Below are 18,767 nucleotides of genomic sequence, written 5' to 3' on the forward strand. Positions count from 1 at the left end.
TAGAAAAAATGGGAAACTTTGGAAGGGTATCAGATTTTGCTTTGAATAAAGAAAAAACGAAACTAATGGTAAAAAACATGGGAGATCAAGAGAAAAAGGAACTGGTAGAAAAATTTGGATTACAAATTGTAAAAAAAGGGAAATATTTAGGAATACAAATAACAATGAAAAATATAAATTTGTTTGAAGATAATTATAAAAAAATTTGGGAAGAAACAAAGAGAAATGGAAACTTGGACAATATTGAAATTAACACTCTGGGGTAGAATTTCGGCTATTAAAATGAATATCTTACCAAAACTTCTGTTCCTTTTTCAAATGATTCCCATAATAGGTAAAGATGATTGTTTTAAAAAATGGAAAACGAACCTAACAAAGTTTATACGGCAAGGCAAAAAGCCACGGATCAAACATAAATTATTAACCGACATAAAAGAGCGGGGAGGTTTTGGACTCCCAGACCTGAGACTATCTTATGATGCGGCATGCTTTACTTGGATCAAGGACTGGATCAAATTGGATAACAGTGACATTTTGGATTTGGAGGGATGGAACAACAGATATGGTTGGTATGCCTATCTAATTTATAACAAAGTGGCAGTCCATAAAGAATTTCTAAGCCACGTAATTAGAAATGCATTATACAAGGTCTGGGTGAGACATAGAAGGTTGTTAGAACCGAAAACCCCATGGTGGGTCTCACCGCTAGAAGTAATATCAGTTAAAAAGAAAAATACTATAGGAAGAATGGCAACATAGCAGCAGCTCTTAAAGGAAGAACAGGGCCAATTAAAACTAAGACCATACGATGAGGTGACCCAATACTGTACCACATGGTTACAATATCACCAAATTGCACAAATATTCAACCAGGATAAAGTAATAGGATTTGAAAAAGAAGAATCAAAATTACAAAAAGTATTATTACAAAACTCAAAAAAAAATATATCCAAAATGTATAATTTATTATTAGAATGGGAATTAAAGGATGAAGAAGTAAAAGAAGTTATGATTAAATGGGCATGTGATATAGGATATGTAATTCGGCTGGATCAATGGGAGAAATTATGGAAATATGATATTAAATTCACGGCATGTTATACAATAAGACAAAATTTTATGAAAATGGTGTACCAATGGTACTTAACTCCGGTAAAATTGGCTAAAATTTACAAATTAAAATCGAATACCTGTTGGAGATGTAAAAAATAAATAGGAACAATGTTTCACATGTGGTGGGAATGCCGACCTATTAAACAATTCTGGAATGAAATCTATGAAGAACTCAAAAAGATGTTTAAAATATCTTTCAGTAAAAAACCGGAGGCATTCCTTTTAGGTTTAATTACAAATGATATCCCCGAAAATCAAAGGAAAGTATTCCTTTATGCAACAACAGCTGCCAGGATGCTTATAACTAAAAACTGGAAAGGCAGAAAAATTCCATCAGTGAAAGATTGGCAAATTAAATTTTGTGAATACATAAATCTGGCAAGACTCACAGCTTACATAAGGGGACAATCGGACCAGAAATTATTAAAAGAATGGGGTTGTGCTAAAGAGTATATGAAAAAACATTGTTCTGGAGTAAGTATATTGGTATGTAATGAATGATGCTTTACAGGGTTAAAGAAAAAGAAAAATGGTGTAAAAAAAAAAGTACAAAGGTGGAAGTAATCTAATTAGACACAACAATACAGTAAGAGTAAATTTTTTGAGGTCTTAGAACAAAGGAAGTCAATTTGTGTTTATGTACGTAATGATATGGGTTTTTTTTCTGTAGATGTGTGCTTTTTCGCTTTTGTTTAGTTTAGTTTTGTTTCCTTTGTTTTCTTTCCCTTGTCTTTTCAGTTTTTTTTGTATGCTCCGGTTTTTTTGTTTGTATAGTATTATTTTGGATTCAACGTTTGTAATTTTTGTTATGATTCTGCATTGAAAATAAAAAAAAAAAGAATCAGCTTCCTTTGCTCCTATGGGCTGCATCCAACTTTAGCTCTACTCAGAGAAGACTCAGTGAAATAAGCGAGTCCTGCTTATTAACTTTGGTAGGTCTCCTCTAAGTAGGGCAAGCAGGGGCTACAACCCACCAGCCTCTGCTTCCTTCTCAATGCAAATTTCTGGCTGTGCTAGTTGTGGACTACAGCCATTGACCCAGAACAGAACTGGAAAACTCCAGTGTCCCAATCCCCCGCCCCGCTGTTACAACCTTGTGAACTAACCTGAAACCTCATGAGAAGGTAGGAACACCTCTGCCATTTTCCCCTTATTTTTCTTTCTTCCGTTTAAAACAAAAGGGACCCTGCTTCTCCTTCCTTTGGTTCTCAATTCATAATTCTCTGAAGCAAGCTTTGCTATGTGTATCAAGCTGGTACCCCCACATTTTCCTAGAGTCCGTTATTTATTGCCTACCTACACAGTCTCAAAACTGAAGGTGAGGTGAGATAAGACGTTCAGAGCTGCCCACCTACCTGACCTCTAGTGCAAAATATTTCCCAGCCATGCTTTTAATAACGTACATTTCACTTCGGAAGGCACCTAGAAATTAAACTTGGGGTGTGTGTTTGTGTGTGTAAAAGAAGATGGCTACCAAAATGGTGTGTGTGTGTGTGTGTGTGTGTGTGTGTGTGTGTGTAGGATTGCTATCAGAACTGATGATATTATCTCTTTGATGGCTGAAAGGTCTCTGGAGGGTTTTGCCAATAAGAGAAAGTGAGAGATAGTGGTATCCCCCCTTTTCAGTCCATTGTGTTTTTGGGGCTCGGGGATGATGGGGTACACATCTGTCACGCAACATGCTAGTGGTTAAGAATCCCCACAGCCCCAAACCGGTCCACCTTTTGCTGGTTTTGAATCTCCAGAAAACAACGCTCTTGACCGTCTTGGGCTTTGGGGCTGAAGTGGTGGCTGATCTTCCCCTGTCCCAACTGACCGTTGCTTCGTAGTCTTTTCAAAACGCAGACGTTTCAGCTCAAGTCCCTGCAACGGATGAGATGGGTCGGCGGCGCTGTGCCGACGATGGGGAAACTTGCTGTATTTCACATTGCTTTGGTGGAGGCTGGGCCCCGAGCAACCGCCTGACATTTGCATGCTCTTTAGAGAGAGTCAAAAGTCCATACATTTCCATTCTATACATCCACTTCTCAAAGAGCTCTCTCTCTCTCTGTGTATGTTGACGTGCAATTCGTTTTTCTCAACCGCAGAAAAAGGGCCTTGCCCCCAGCAAGTGCCCACAGCCCCGTTAATCGCTGGGATTGTATACTTGACACCCCACCCCCAATAAAAAACACCCCATGCTTCTCTGCAGCAAAGTTGTGGCAGAGGGACAGAGGGTGGCCTCATTCGTAGGGCTTCAAGTCCTTGGGAATCAGTGGTTCAGTGTCTTCGTTCAAGCTTTGGGAAGCCTGGGGAGGAGAAGCTGCTGCCAGGCTCTGAATGGTCTCTTGCTGGTGCTGCTTGGCCTTGTTATAGAGCAGAACCCCAATCGTCACCAGAACAGTCCCGATTGCAGAGAGGCTGGTGATCTTGTTGCCAAACACGATGATGCTTAGCCAGATGGACAGGGCGTGTTTCACCGTGCTGGCAACGCTGGAAACGGAGAGGAAGATGGAGTGAGAAACAAGGTCAGAAAAACAGAGCTAGGCTCCCAGAGCACGTCAACAGACTGGGTGAGACAGAGAACTGTAGGGCTGCATCCATCACATTGCTTTCAACAGTCAGGCCTTTCCCCACCAAATAATCCCGGGAGCTGTAGGTGCAGAGAGCTGTTAATAGACCCCCTTCCCCTTGAGGGGGGACCCCAGGGGCCCCAAAAATTGATAGCCTATCGCTTGAAGAAAATGATGATGTAATGGAAAATGTTTCTATGCATATGATTGGAAGAAATTGGAATCCTTTGTGTAAGAAACTTATAAATGGCCTCCTTCAGATTTCTGTGGATTACCTGCTGAACCTATTGCTTGTAAAGTAATAAATCATAGGACTCTTATCTCCTTCTGGCTCCTGAGTTTTATCAGCCAGACCCAGCAGTTTACAGCCGTTTATGGCTTTCTTCGCCCTCACCAAGGTGCACGACCCAAAGTGGTTTATCAATCAATCCTCCTTCCCAGGATACCCTGTGAAGTGTAGTTCTGTGAGGAGAATAGGGCTCTCCTAACAACTTGCAGCACCCTTTGCAAACTACAGCTCCCAGGATCCTTTGGGGGAAGCCATGACCGTTTAAAGTGGTATAGTGGTGCTTGAAACATATGGGGCCTACATTATGTTCTGGGGAGACTCATGGGGTTGTATGCAATGCGAGACCTACCTAGAGATGCGATGGGGAATTGAACTGGAGACCTTCTGCTCAGTGGTAAAGCAGATGCTCTACCACTGAGCTATGCCCCCTCCAGTCCCCCACAAGGGCCAAATTAAGTGTTTGCATTCAGGAGTTTTAGCCCTGGCTCTTCTGCTCCATGACCATTGTTAAGTTTCAGCTTACAATATAGGGAAGGGCTAATCAGGTTGATTGTGCCCACCTGCACCACGTTGGCAGAACTTGCACCCCACTATGCTGTCTTTCTCGCTCGTTAAAACAGCAGGTAAATAAGGAAACCTTTGCCCATGTACTGCAAATTATCCAGCAACCTATTATTATTAGCTGTTGGTATTAACAACATTCATCAGTCACTTTATACTGAAGACAAAACGCCAGAGCAACTTGACAAGATAAATTACAACAAAATTAAAGCAAATTAGAACCAGAAAACTTTTAAAACTTTCAAAACCCATAAAACACTCATCCAGTTGCAAAGTCCTACCCACTCTACGAAAATACGAACACCACCATGGGAGACCATGTTAATTACCGTATTTTTCGCTCTATAACACGCACCTGACCGTAACACACACATAGTTTTTAGAGGAGAAAAACAAGAAAAAAAAAATCTAAATGAAACAGTGGATGTATGATTTTTGTGGTTCATGCTGTGGCCACAGACATGTGATCTGACGGTGAGTTTGGGGTAGCCCAGTGCAAAAATCCTGAGGATCCATGTGGATCCATGCTTTGTAACCACGTTTTTGCGCCATTGCGGCCCCATGAAACAGTGGGTGCGTGTGTGTTTTTTGGTGCAGGCTGTAGCCATGGACATGCTATGTGATCTGATGGTGAATTTGGGGTGACCCAGTTCAAAAATCCTGAGGATCCATGTGGATCCATGCTTTGTAACCACATTTTAAGTGGGGAGGAAGGAAAAGCACTCAGGGGACAAGGAGCACGCGTGGGGGTGTGTGGAGAAGGAGCTTTTCGGGGAGCTGAGCGGGGAGGAAAAGAGCACTGTTGCTTTAAAGGTATACTTAAGGTATTTGCCCTGTGCCTGGGGGTTTTTCCATTTAACAGTTTGCAGCCTGTTCCTTCCGCTCCTTGTTTTGAGGCAGAATAGATTTGAGCAAGTGAGGAGGACTTGAATTGCAGGGGATTCGCCATTAGCTGTGTAAAAGCGCTCCTCCTTGCAGCCTTCTACAGTGGTGCCCTGCAAGACGAATGCCTCGCAAGACGAAAAACCCGCTAGACGAAAGGGTTTTCCCTTCGCAAGACGAATTTCCCTATGGGCTTGCTTCACAAGACGAAAACGTCTTGCGAGTTTTTCCCCTCCCCCCCCCTTTTTCTAAGCCGCTAAGCCGCTAATAGGGATGCTTCGCAAGACGAAAAAACCGCTAGACGAAGAGACTCGCGGAACGGATTATTTTCGTCTTGCGAGGCACCACTGTACTTTGTTTGTACACGTGGCTACTGGTATCAGTGATAAGCAGCCACCAGCAGCAATAGAATGGAGCACAAAAAAGCGATAGGGGCACTAGGACCCAGATAATGCTCAAATCTATCCTGGCTGAAAACAGCTGAGAAGGTGAGATTTGCCTAGTTTTCCCCTCTCCCTCATCCCGTGCCCTCCCCAGCCTGCGCTCGTGGCTGAGAGCTCTAGGTTGGGTTTTTTTTGCTGCTGGTTGCTTAAATTTTATCCTTCCTGATCCAAGCCCTCCTGTGCCCTGCTGTCCCTCTGCAGCCCCATTACTCCGTTTAGAGAGCGCGCTGACCTTTGCTAGCTGAGGCTGCAGCAGCTGTTGCTGGCTACTTTAAAAGCGCCTGCTGGCTTTGAACCGCCTGCCTCCTCCCAGCTCGCTATGGCTCCCGTCTGTCCCTCCTCCCGCGTAAGCGGCTGTTGCCCGCTTTGCTGCCATGGCTCTCCTTCCCTCCCTCCTCCCCGGCTCCTCCGAGCCGTAGGTCTCTTTAAAGCAAGCAAAGCGAGAGCCTCGTAGAGCTTTGCTTACTTTCAGAGAGCCCCTCCCCTTGGCTGTAAAGCAGGCAAAGCTAGAGCCGTGCAAAAGCCCTGCAAGCGGCTCCCGCTTTGCTTGACTGACTCCGATCCAGTGCATTCGCTCCGTAACACGCACAGGCATTTTCCCTTACTTTCTAGGAGGAAAAAAGTGCGTGTTTTGGAGCGAAAATTACGGTAACCAAAGGCCTTAGTCTAGCATCTGCAGATGGACAAGGATGGCTCCAGGCGGGTCTCCCTAGGGCAAGCATTCCACAGATGGGGAGCCACCACTGAAAAGGCCATCCTCCGCACCCTTAGGGTTGACCTACCAGGCAGCAGATCTCAACCTACTGCCAGTGGTCACCTGGTGTAAGGCGCCATAAGAGACCCATCTCTGGTCAAAAAGGCAAGGAAATCCATTGTTTAAATATATGCACACAAATCTTTTTTTCAAAAAACCCAAGGCAAAATGCAAGGGGGATTCTTAACCTGAAAGTCACAGGGGAAATCTTTCCCATCAAGGCATAGGCCGTAACACTTTGGAGATGAAACAGCACTCCATCTATCAGAAGCAGCACGACGACGTCCTGGTTGTACTGGAAGCTCTTCCCGCTTCTCCCAATTACTGGCACGTCCTAAGAAGAAAGGAAAAAGAAAAGAAAAAGGAAGATAGATGAGAGGCAGTGAAGGCTTCATTAAAACGCACAGAAAAGGGATCGCTGAAAAGTAAGGAAACACAGGAAGGTGCCTTGTACTGAGTAAGACCATTGATCCATATTAGCTCAGTATTGTTGACTCTGGTTGGCAGCAGCTCTCCAGGTTTTCAGATTCTGGACACTCGCATGTGTTTTTCTTACATTATTCATATTTAGATGGTTTCCATTATGTGCAGTATTGCTCCCTGCATAATTCTCCTAGGGACAGATTTCTTACAGGGATGTTTCAAAGACAGTTTCCTTTTTGAGCAGCAGGGAGAAAAATTGTGGCCTGCTGATGGATGCAGACAAAATACACCGCCTATAAGGTTTCATATGAACACACAAAGCTGCCTTGTATGGAGTCAGACCATTAGTCCATCTAGCTCAGTGCTGTCTACACTGACTGGCAGCAGCTCTCCAGGATTTCAGACATGGATCTCACCCAGCCCTACCTGGAGAGGCCAGGGATTGAACCTGGCACCTTCTGCATGCCAAGCCGATGCTCTGTCACTAACCTCTGGCCCTTCATTGCTAGAGGTCAGAGTCCACAGGTTCCCTCCCCATCCTTGCTTTATGGCGATCAGAGCCCTTCACGTACAGCATGTCAGTATAATCCCCACAACACCTTACAGTGGTACCTCAGGTTAAGTACTTAATTAGTTCCGGAGGTCCGTACTTAACCTGCAACTGTTCTTAACCTGAAGCACCACTTTAGCTAATGGGGCCTCCTGCTGCTGCCGCGCCACTGGAGCACGATTTCTGTTCTCATCCTGAAGCAAAGTTCTTAACCTGAGGCACTATTTCTGCTTAGCAGAGTCTGTAACCTGAAGCGTATTGTCAGGGGTTCAGGGAGAGAGACGCAGAGTGAGGGGGAAGGATTCCAGACTGACGAGGAAGAGGATGACAATGACCCAAGATTGTCCATGAGTCCGTCCAGTGAATCGCAGGACTCCCAAAAGGGAGCCCCTCTGGTCAAGCCAAGGGGAGCTAGAGGGGGAAGCAGTCAGGAGCAGGGAAACGAAGGGGGAACCCCCAGTGGGAGTTGGAGAGCGAGACCGGCTGCTCCGCTGGAACGGAGTGAGGGGGGAGGAGTGACCAGTGTGTCAGAAGGAGCAGAACAGGAAGCAGAGAGGGGAAGGAGATCAGGGCAAAACGTCCTGCCGGAAGGGGAGGAAAGTAGTATTGAGGGGAGTGTAACTGTCGAAAGGAAGGTCAGGAGCAACGTAAGCGCGCCAAGTTCAAAATGGGAGGCACGCGGAAATGAAGAGAGTCCCGGGGAGGAGCCTGGTCCCAAAGCCCGAAGGAGGGGGGAGGAGGCGGCAGAGGATTCAGCCTCTGGAGAGTCCCGAAGGGAGAGAACACAGGGGGGCAGAAAGACCCTGCGGAAAAGGAAAGAGAGAAAGAGGTGGTCCAGTACAAGCCTCTTAAACTGGTGTCGAGGCGGGAGTGACTCAGAGGGGACTTCAGCGGTCTAAGGGTAACAGACGTAGGGTCACGGACCTCGGATGTAAAGCTACTGATGTTCTTCAATAAAAGCTTTTGTACATAAGCTGGAGTGGACTTTGGTCTCTTGTGAGCTGGGACCACGGGTGACTCTGACAGCAAGTCCCCTCTCCAAGAACGCAAAATTTTTTTTTGCAAAGCTCACGACCGGTGGCAGCGATGAGTGCGGAGGAACAGCTGACAACACTGCGAAGCGCAGTTACAGAACTCACCGCTGCAGTCATTGCATCTCAGAAGAAGAGTGATGAAGCGGAGAAGCGCTGCCAGGACCTGCAAATAAGGTGGGAGCGTGCAAGCAAGGAAGGGTTCCCAGGGTCCAGATCAGAGGGGATTGGACTTGGAAGGCGGGGGGGCAGTCTAGTCACCCACTTCGATGGGAACCTAAAGCACTACCCAAGTTTCAGAGCAGACGTCTTGTATGCACTGCATTTGCTTCGTAATGACTTTAAAGATGAAGAGGAGAAAGTGGGGTTTATTGTGTCTCATTTGCATGGGGAGGCAAGAGCTTGGTTGCGCAATTTGTGGCGCGAAGACGGCCCTGCCCGCCGCGATTCTGATGAATTTATTAAAGCGATGGACGCTTGTTTCCAGTCTACCGTGGATCTTGATCTTGCACGCAGGGAAATGCACGGGTTGCGGCAAGGGAGAGCCACTGTGCGTCAGTATCATTCGCGATTTTTCGCCTTACTGACTGTATTAGGCTGGGAGAAGGACTGCAAACCAGTGAGAGATTTGTTCTGGGAGGGTCTCAGCGGCCCCATAAAAGATGAACTTGCCAGGGGAGACAGACCTCAGACCCTGGAGGACGTCGTGCAGAGGGCTCTTGCAATAGGGGTATGGCACGAAGAACGTCCTTGGCACAATGAGGAGGGACGCCAGGTGCGTGCACCGGCAAGGACGCCTCCTTTTCTCCCCAGAGACTTCAGCCAGGCACATCCCTCGCCTCTGGCGTGGCAGGGGGAGGAACCGATGGAAATTGGTGGTGCTAAGGCTCAAGCAACAGCCAGAGTTCCAGCATCCGGTGCAGTAAAGGCGAAGCCTCCTAGAGGGAACAGGAAATGTTACATCTGTGACAGTGCACTACATATGGCGAAAGAGTGTCCCCAGAGGCCCCAGAAGCACACTGCAGCCTTAGCAACAGTGGCAGCAGAAGTGATGCAAGAGGAGCAGCCTCAGGGAAACGACAGTGCCTGGCTGGAAGCAGAGCTGCTGGGGCTCAGCCAGGCGAATCTGTAGAGCAGTCCCCAGTGCCTTTGCAACGTACAGACCCTTTACCACCCAAGCCAACGGTGCAGCTCACTGCAACACTCCAGTTGCCGAACGGAACCACCCTGGAAGTCCCCATCACGATCGATTCTGGGAGCAACGCGGACTTTGTGGGGGTGCATTTCGTCAAGCAGCATCGCATAGCGCTTCTGCCCGCGACAACGCCTCTAAACGTAGTCACGGTTGATGGCAGGAAATTGCTGGGAGGACAAGTTGTGCAACAGACGCCTCCCATGGAGATGCGGATTGGACATCATAGAGAAGTCATCAGCTTCAATGTCACCCGCCTGTCGGACACGCCTATAGTACTAGGCATGAGTTGGCTGGAGAGACACAGTCCTGCAATAGCGTGGTACCAACGGCAGATCACCTTTTGCTCATCGTACTGTGCTCAACATTGTATCCAGTCCAGCCAGGAGGAAGGGGCGGAGCAGCAGCTGCAACTTGGCATGGCGCAGGCAGTTCCTCGCAAGTACGAGAGTTTCCTGGAGGTTTTCTGCGAGAAGGAAGCTGACCGGCTGCCGCCCCACAGACCTTACGATTGCGCGATCGACCTGTTGCCGGGGGCGCAGCTGCCGACTGCGAAGCTGTATTCCATGTCTGAGGACGAGATGCAAGAACTCAGGGAGTTCATAGAGCATAATTTGAAGCGTGGATTCATCCGGGAGTCCAAAGCAGTGGGGGGCAGTCCTGTGTTTTTTGTAAAGAAGAAAGACACGCCCCAGAAAAGACTCATTGTGGATTTCAGGGCCATAAATTCCATGACCAAGCCCAAGGCCTTTCCCATGCCCAAGATTGATGACCTCCTAGCAACCGTGCGGAAGGGGAAGATCTTCACCAAGTTGGATCTGCGTGGAGCGTATAATCTCATCCGTATCCGGGAGGGCGATGAGTGGAAGACGGCCATGTTCACGCCTCTGGGCACGTATGAATACAGAGTTATGCCGTTTGGTCTCCAAAATGGATCTCACGTCTTCCAAGCCTTTATGCATCACGTGCTGGCGGGGCTCCTCTACAAGAAGTGTGTGTGTTTCCTCGACGACATCCTGATCTTTTCGGAATCACAGGAGGCTCATGAAAGAGACGTGAAGGAGGTCCTGCAGAGACTGCGAGAACACAGGCTCTACGCCAAGTTGGAGAAATGCCAGTTTGATGTGACGGAGGTGGATTTCCTCGGCTACAAGCTGTCTGACAAGGGGCTGGCCATGGACAGCGTCAAGGTCCGCGCCGTGTTAGACTGGAAGAGCCCACGCAATCGGAAGGAGGTCCAGAGATTTGTCGGGTTCGCCAATTTCTACCGCAAATTCATCAGGGGTTTTGCAAAGGAGACAGCAGCAATCACGGACACCCTCAGTTCCAAAAAGAAGAAGTTCGCTTGGACGGAACAGGCGGAGCGCTCTTTTAGGAAGCTTAAAAGCCTCTTCGCTTCCGAGGAGCAGCTGATGCACGTGAATCCGGGCAGACCCATGCGAGTAGAGACCGACGCCTCAGACAGAGCGGTGGGAGCCGTGCTCCTGCAAGAAGATTCCCAAGGAAATTGGAGACCCTGTGCCTTTTACTCCCGAAAGCTCAGCAAGGCGGAGCAAAACTACACCATATGGGACAGAGAGCTGTTGGCCATCCACGCTGCCTTCAAAGCGTGGCGACACTTCCTCATAGGTGCCAAGCACACAGTGCAGGTCCGCACAGATCACAAGAACTTAGAGTATTGGCGCACGGCGAAGCTCCAGAGCCAAAGACACATGCGCTGGGCTGAATTCTTCGCGGATTTCGACTTCAGGATAGAATACATCCCGGGAGAATCCAACGTTATAGCCGACGCGCTCTCCAGGAAACCGCAATATCTCGAGGAAGCAGCGCCAGTGGCAGCCAAGCACATTTTCGCACCGCAGGCGTGGACGTGCGCTACCATCGCAGTCGACCTGGACGCGGTGCGATGTGCGTTGCAAGTAGATCGATTTGCACAATCCAAGATGGAGGCGCTGCGCAGGGGTTCGCAGAGAGAAGATGAGTTCCAATTACGCGACGGGCTGTTAACTCACAAAGGGGCCCTCTACGTACCGGGCGAAGAGCTCCGCGCGAGGGTTCTGCAGCAGTTGCACGACGCCCCCAGTGCGGGACACTTCGGCAAGGAGAAGACAATAGAACTGGTGGCCAGGGACTTTTGGTGGCCCCAGATGCGGGGAGAGATAGCGGATTACGTCGCCAGGTGTGACACTTGTCAGAGGTCCAAGCCAGTGCACCAGAAGCCAGCGGGGTTACTGGAACCGCTGGAGACGCCACAGCAACCGTGGGAGAGGGTGGCGCTGGACTTCGTCATTGACCTGCCCAGCTCCAGAGGCAAGACGGCGGTGCTGGTGGTGGTGGACCTGTTCACCAAGATGGCGCACTTCATTCCTTGCGCGAAGGTGGCGACGGCGGAACAGACCGCCAAACTCTTCATCGATCACGTGTTCAAGGTGCATGGGCTGCCACAATCCATCCTGTCCGACAGGGGGCGCCAATTTGTTTCTACTTTTTGGAGGAAGCTTCTAGGTATCCTGCATGTCAAGATCAACCTAACGTCGGCAAGGCATCCGCAGACCAACGGCCAAGCAGAGAGAGTCAACGCGATCATGCAGCAGTACCTGAGATGTTACGCCAATCAGCGCCCGGCGGCGTGGGTGGACTACCTGCCGATGGCGGAGTTTGCCTACAACAACACGAAGCACGCGTCGACGGGGGTGACGCCGTTCTTCGCGAACAATGGTCGTCATCCCAGAACCTTCCCGGGGTTCGTAACACCGGGAGAGGGGGTGACGCAAGAAGCCGACCAGTTCGCAGCAGAGCTGCAAGAGGTGCACGAGGAGCTGCGGAGACATTTGGAGCTAGCCAAACAAGCATATAAGGTGCAGGCGGACAAGAATAGGAGAGTGGGAGAGGACATCCAGGTGGGGGACTGGGTATGGTTAGCGGCCCAAGCGATGCCAGCCAGGTCGTTGGCTAAGAAGAAGCTGGGACACAGGCAGCTAGGGCCATACCAGGTGGAGGCTAGGATTAACCCTGTAGCTTTTCGATTGGCCCTCCCCGAAGGTTCCAGAGTGCACCCGGTCTTTCATAGGTCGGTGCTCACTCCCTACAAGACCCCGCACAGGTTTCAGGAGTCTGAAACAGTACCGCACGCACGCACTCAGTCACCCGAGAGGGAGGGGGCGCCCAGGGCCGAACCACTCAACGAGGTCACTGAGATCCTGGACTCGAGATGGGGGGTAGAGGGAGTAGAATACTTTCTAGCCAGAGAGGGTACCCCGGCCAGTGCCAATATTTGGGTGCCGGACTACGCTTTAGACGAACCTCTTCTGAAAGACGAGTTCCATGCACTTTTCCCGCATAGACCCATGCCAGCCGAGTATTTTGATGACTGGCTCTTTACGCCCACACTTTCAGACAGTACTTTCAGGGGCTTTTCTTCCGCCGAGGAGAGAACGCCAGAATCAAGCCCGCCCAGGGGATCGTGTTCGGGGGTAGACACAGAACCCTCTTACTGGTGGGACGAGCAACCAGAGGACGACTGGCGCAAGAAATGGCTGACGGGGCCTTGGCAGGCAGCACCAAACGAAGTAGCAATGGAAGAGGGAGCCGAGAACACCTTGGGCGAAGAACCCGCATTCGAACACACATACACCGAGCTGCTAGCAGAGGACATTGAAGCAAACGAACTGTATCCTGCATCTACCTCCGAGGAGCTGCGGCTCCCACGACCTGCCTCCGAGGGCCGGGAGGGGGGAAGGGGGGGCTTCGAGGGGGGGATGGATGTCAGGGGTTCAGGGAGAGAGACGCAGAGTGAGGGGGAAGGATTCCAGACTGACGAGGAAGAGGATGACAATGACCCAAGATTGTCCATGAGTCCGTCCAGTGAATCGGAGGACTCCCAAAAGGGAGCCCCTCTGGTCAAGCCAAGGGGAGCTAGAGGGGGAAGCAGTCAGGAGCAGGGAAACGAAGAGGGAACCCCCAGTGGGAGTTGGAGAGCGAGACCGGCTGCTCCGCTGGAACGGAGTGAGGGGGGAGGAGTGACCAGTGTGTCAGAAGGAGCAGAACAGGAAGCAGAGAGGGGAAGGAGATCAGGGCAAAACGTCCTGCCGGAAGGGGAGGAAAGTAGTATTGAGGGGAGTGTAACTGTCGAAAGGAAGGTCAGGAGCAACGTAAGCGCGCCAAGTTCAAAATGGGAGGCGCGCGGAAATGAAGAGAGTCCCGGGGAGGAGCCTGGTCCCAAAGCCCGAAGGAGGGGGGAGGCGGCGGCAGAGGATTCAGCCTCTGGAGAGTCCCGAAGGGAGAGAACACAGGGGGGCAGAAAGACCCTGCGGAAAAGGAAAGAGAGAAAGAGGTGGTCCAGTACAAGCCTCTTAAACTGGTGTCGAGGCGGGAGTGACTCAGAGGGGACTTCAGCGGTCTAAGGGTAACAGACGTAGGGTCACGGACCTCGGATGTAAAGCTACTGATGTTCTTCAATAAAAGCTTTTGTACATAAGCTGGAGTGGACTTTGGTCTCTTGTGAGCTGGGACCACGGGTGACTCTGACACGTATGTAACCTGAGGTACCACTGTAATACAAGCTGGCATTCTTCTTCCCATACTGCTGATCTGGAGGAGGCAAGTAGAGGCCGGGGGACCCTAGCTTGTTTACGGCTGCTTAGTAACAGAGGCAAGATTTGAATTTGGGTGCTTTGAAAATGGAGCAGGACTCTTAGTTTATAGTGGGGTTGGAGGAGGAAGAATGCACAAAAAATCTCACCATGAAAAAGATCCAAGCTGGAATCAGCATAATCACTGCGGCTGCACTGGTGTAGAACTGAAGCTCAGGAGCGCTATGGAAGTGGTGTTGGTTGGGGAGAATTAATCAAGTGAAATTAGCATTTTGCATGGGCTGCAATGGAAATAACAGTCAGAAGGATGAAACGGGAGACACCCAAACTCAACACACTGCTGAAACTGGAGATGATCTTTAAAAGCAAAACAAAACAAGCTGTGACAGAGCGATGAAGGGTTACCCACAGCAGTGGTCCATATGTACGGTTCCTTGTTAGTTTCTGTTTGCCACTGAGCAGCTGCCTTTGGAGTCACAGGACTCTGTTTACATTCCAGGGATTCCAGGCTATTGGAAGTCTCACGGGAGAAGGGAGACGGATGTGACATACTGGTTTCTCTGTTCCTTTGTTTCAGTTGCTCTCTGCTCTCACAGGGAGAGGATGTATTTACCCATCATACTTTTAAAGCATGAAGTGTGGTTAGTTAAAGGTGCTGGGAATTGTAGCTCCATATGAATACACTACAGTTCCCAGGATACTTTTTGAGGGGGTGGGGAATGTGCTTTAAATGCATGGAAGGTGCATGGCTTATGCTGGGCATCAACACATACAAAACGCTCCAGCTGCACTATAGATTTACAGTAGGATCATGCCAATTTAACAGTCATGGCTTTCCCCAAATAATCCAGGGAGCTGTAATTTTTTATGGGAGCAGAGAGTTGTTAGGAGACTCCTATTCCCCACATTTCCAGAATGGCACTACCCAGGGAATTCTGGGAACTGCAGCTCTGGGAGGGGAACAGGGTCCTCCTAACAACTTTCAGCACCCCTTAACAAACTACAGTTCCCAGGATTCTTCAGGGAAAGCCATCACTGTTAAAAGTGGTACAGTTCCCAGAGTTCCCTGGAGACTGGGAAACCACTCTGGGAATTTCAGCTCTATGAGAGGAAATAGATTGTCGATCACTCTGAAAATGGGATGCCTTTGGAGCCTGCTTTCAGAGGGGATTGAATGAGTGACCAAGCTTCCCACATGGAAAGCAGTTGCGCAGCCAATCCAGATTTTTCTCTCCTTGCCCCATATATGATGTCAGGTGGACACGCTTAGGGGAAATAGCCTTAGGTGCCAAACTGGAACCCTTACTAGGCCCCGTTTAGGTCCTGGGCTAGAAATTCCACACCCTAGGCTTAGAGACCTGCTTAATTCTTTTAGATACAAATCCTGCTAAATGAAACAAAATTCAACACAGGAACAAACAAGCTTCTTTCAGAGGGCAGCTACAGCCTGCTTTGCATGCTTATCTGATCACATCCAGTAAATCAGAGGTCAGGGGAAGCTTGATTAGCCCTGGGCAGAGAACCAAAAGGCCCGTTGTCCTGTAACAGGCAGCTCAGTCCAGAAAAAACACAGGGGGGAAGAAGCTGCTGGGTTGAGCTAAGTGGCCCATCTGGTCCAGCATTCTGTTATCACAGTGGCCAACCAAATGCCTCTGAGGAAACCCAATGACAGGAACTAAGCACAAGAGCAACTCTCGCCATTAGTGATTCCCAGCCAATTCAGAGGCATTCAAAAGTGAAAGTAGAACAGAGTTATTGTTGATCTGGTGGAACGCTCTGTCATAAGATACTAGGGCCCTGCGGGACTTGACATCTTTCCGCAGGGCCTGCAAGACAGAGCTGTTCCACCAGGCCTTTGGCCAAGGCACAGTCTGACCCCCTCCTTTGGCAATCCTCACAGAACTCTAGCCCAATGGTTGCCATTAATCTGATTTGAATTGATTTTAGAATGAATTGATTTTAGAATGCTGTGTTACTTTTATTGTTGTTAGCAGCTCTGAGCCCAGCTTCGGCTGGGGAGGGCGGGATATAAATAAAATTTTATTTTTATTATTGTTATTAGCAGCCACGGATAGCCTTCTCCTTCCTGATTTTGTCTAATCCTCAATAATCCGTGCTGTCTTGGGCTGATGCGAGTTGGAGTCCAATGACACCTGCAGGGCATCACATGGAAAACCCTCGCAGTAACCCAAACGATGAGAAGAGTCCCAGCCCTCTCACATGCTAGGAGCCAAGGACCTCGCTAAGACCTCTGTGAAGAAAGAGATGGATTTAGGACGGCTCTGAGAGCCCTCCTAAACTGGCTGCTGTCCTCTGAGGGAGCTGGCAAAACAAGAAGGACTCGCCAATGGTTCATCAACACGGAGGGGTTTTTGGTTTCTGAAATACGACAGGTACTTACGAGAAGCGATACTTGTCTCCGCTGAGCAGTTTTTTGGAGAAAACGTTCTGCAAGCTGCAAGGGGGGAGGAAACCGCACATTTGTTTATGAGAAGGAACATGGTTTGTGTGTGCATGCAGGCGTATATGTGTGTGTGCGTGGAATGATGATTATTATTTATTAGACTTGCTGCTACGCAAAGGTCTCCAACCAAGTTGCAGAACACATCGCTGGGTGGCCTGAGGCCTGTCGCTAATTCTCAGCCTAACCTACCTCACAGAGCTGTTGCAAGGAAAACTGTGTAAGCCACATTGAGCCCCTTTGTGGGAAGGTAGGCTATAAATGCAGTAAGCAGGTAAATAAATTTAGGAACAGAAGCAGAAATACATTACAGGTGCACCTCCCTCCACTTATGCACACCCCACTCACACATGACTATTTCACATGCCGTGAAATAAATAACTAAATGAATAAATGGGCCTTCCCTTGCTCAGGGCTGCTACTGGCTTGAGGGAGGGCAGCCTTTGATCAACCAGTGGCACAGCGGGGGGGGGGGCTTCTCTCTGCCTCTGCCATGCAGGTGCATCCTGGCACCAGTTTTGCTGGGCACCTTTCCTGGCCCTCCGCCTCCGTGGCCAGCCACAGCCGCTGTGTACGCTGGCTGCTTTCAGGGAGGCAGGCAGGCTCGGTACAGGCTGGGCAGCAGCTGCAAGCAATTTCCAGGGTGGGTCTCTCTCTCTCCTCCCCATGTGCTCTCCCTATTCAAGTGTGGTGCTCCCCACTTTACACGATTCCACTTTCTAGGCACGCAGGGGCCTGGAACGTAACTTCCGTCGTGTAAGTGGGGGGGATGCCTGCATACCATAAACAGAATTAATGGAATTATAGAACTGTTAGGAGTTGAAGGGGACCTTAAAGGTCCTCTGCCCCTGCCCCTATAACTCAAATAAAACACCTGTGATTCATATCTATATCTACTACATGCACACGGACATATACACCTTAACAGCCACAGGAAACTCTCTCTCTCTCTCTCTCTCTCTTGGTCTGCCTGTCTATCTCTCTCTCTTTCTTGTATACACACACACACACACTCATCTCACACACTTCTGTCTGCAGTCTCCAATATATCGTATTTTCCTGTGTATAAGACTCTATTTTTTCCTTAGAAATAATAGGCCAAAATTGCAGGTCGTCTTATACACGGAATAGCAGAGGGGGGACGGGCGATTGGTGGCAGCAGCCAGTAGGAGATTGGCAGCGGCGATTTGGGCAATCCCCCCCCCCCAATTTATTTATTTTTTGCGGTCCTAAAAAATAGGGGTCGTCTTATACATGAGGGCATGTTATATACGGAAAAATACAGTACTTACCAGTCCATGATGTTTGTAGACAAAGCTGCCGAGAAGCCTAGGACATTGAAGCTCAGCTCCGTCGCAGTGCACAAAGCGAGCCCTCCCATGACGGGGAGAAGAGACAGGTTTACAAGCAATCCTTGGTGGTGGGAAGGGGTTGATCGGAGAGGGAGGGGGAAGGAGGCAAAGAGGGGAAAAAACAGATCCAAACAAAATCAGGTTAAAAAAAATACACACTGCATTTTTAAAGGCAATAAATTGGGCCACGACCATATTTCCAAAGCTGCTTATCATTTGGGTCATGTTATGTAAGCTCAGGGACCAGAGATTGGGCTGACCTGTTGATATTTAGGATGAACAGATAGGACAAACAGAAGGGAGCCCTTCTTCACATATAGGATTTGCTGCCCCAACAGCCTGGCTTGCAAGTGGATTTGGCTGGTGGTCTGGAGCCTTATCTCCCCTTGTCCCCTGCTGGTTCCACCTGGGCAAAGTTTGACAGGTGGGCATATCCCAAAGGCAGCAGGTGAGCCTTTCTCGCCTAGCACCATGCAAGGGGCTTCGCAAGAGTTACCATTTCCAGAGTGGTTTTACAGACAATTCTCTGCTCCCAGGGAACTCTGGGAGTTGTAGCTGTATGAGGGGAATGG

The 18,767-nt window shown here is 49.2% G+C and overlaps 1 protein-coding gene across 3 annotated transcripts in view; it reads right to left on the minus strand.

Moving 5' to 3' along the window:
* Positions 1-2,379: 2,379 nt before the first annotated feature.
* The window catches only part of SLC35E2B (solute carrier family 35 member E2B), a 32,934-nt gene continuing 16,546 nt past the window's right edge, over positions 2,380-18,767 (minus strand). For all 3 annotated transcript variants that reach the window (XM_081871186.1, XM_081871185.1, XM_081871187.1), the window contains exons 5-9: positions 18,136-18,256; positions 16,784-16,837; positions 14,532-14,604; positions 6,783-6,928; positions 2,380-3,585 (exon numbers count right to left, since the gene is read on the minus strand). In XM_081871186.1, coding sequence (XP_081727312.1) covers positions 3,336-3,585; positions 6,783-6,928; positions 14,532-14,604; positions 16,784-16,837; positions 18,136-18,256 — 644 coding nt within the window. In that variant the 3' untranslated portion in view covers positions 2,380-3,335. The remainder of the gene's footprint in view (positions 3,586-6,782; positions 6,929-14,531; positions 14,605-16,783; positions 16,838-18,135; positions 18,257-18,767) is intronic.

Source organism: Podarcis erhardii (assembly GCF_964252035.2).
Source record: "Podarcis erhardii genome assembly, chromosome: 7".
NCBI lineage: Eukaryota > Metazoa > Chordata > Lepidosauria > Squamata > Lacertidae > Podarcis > Podarcis erhardii.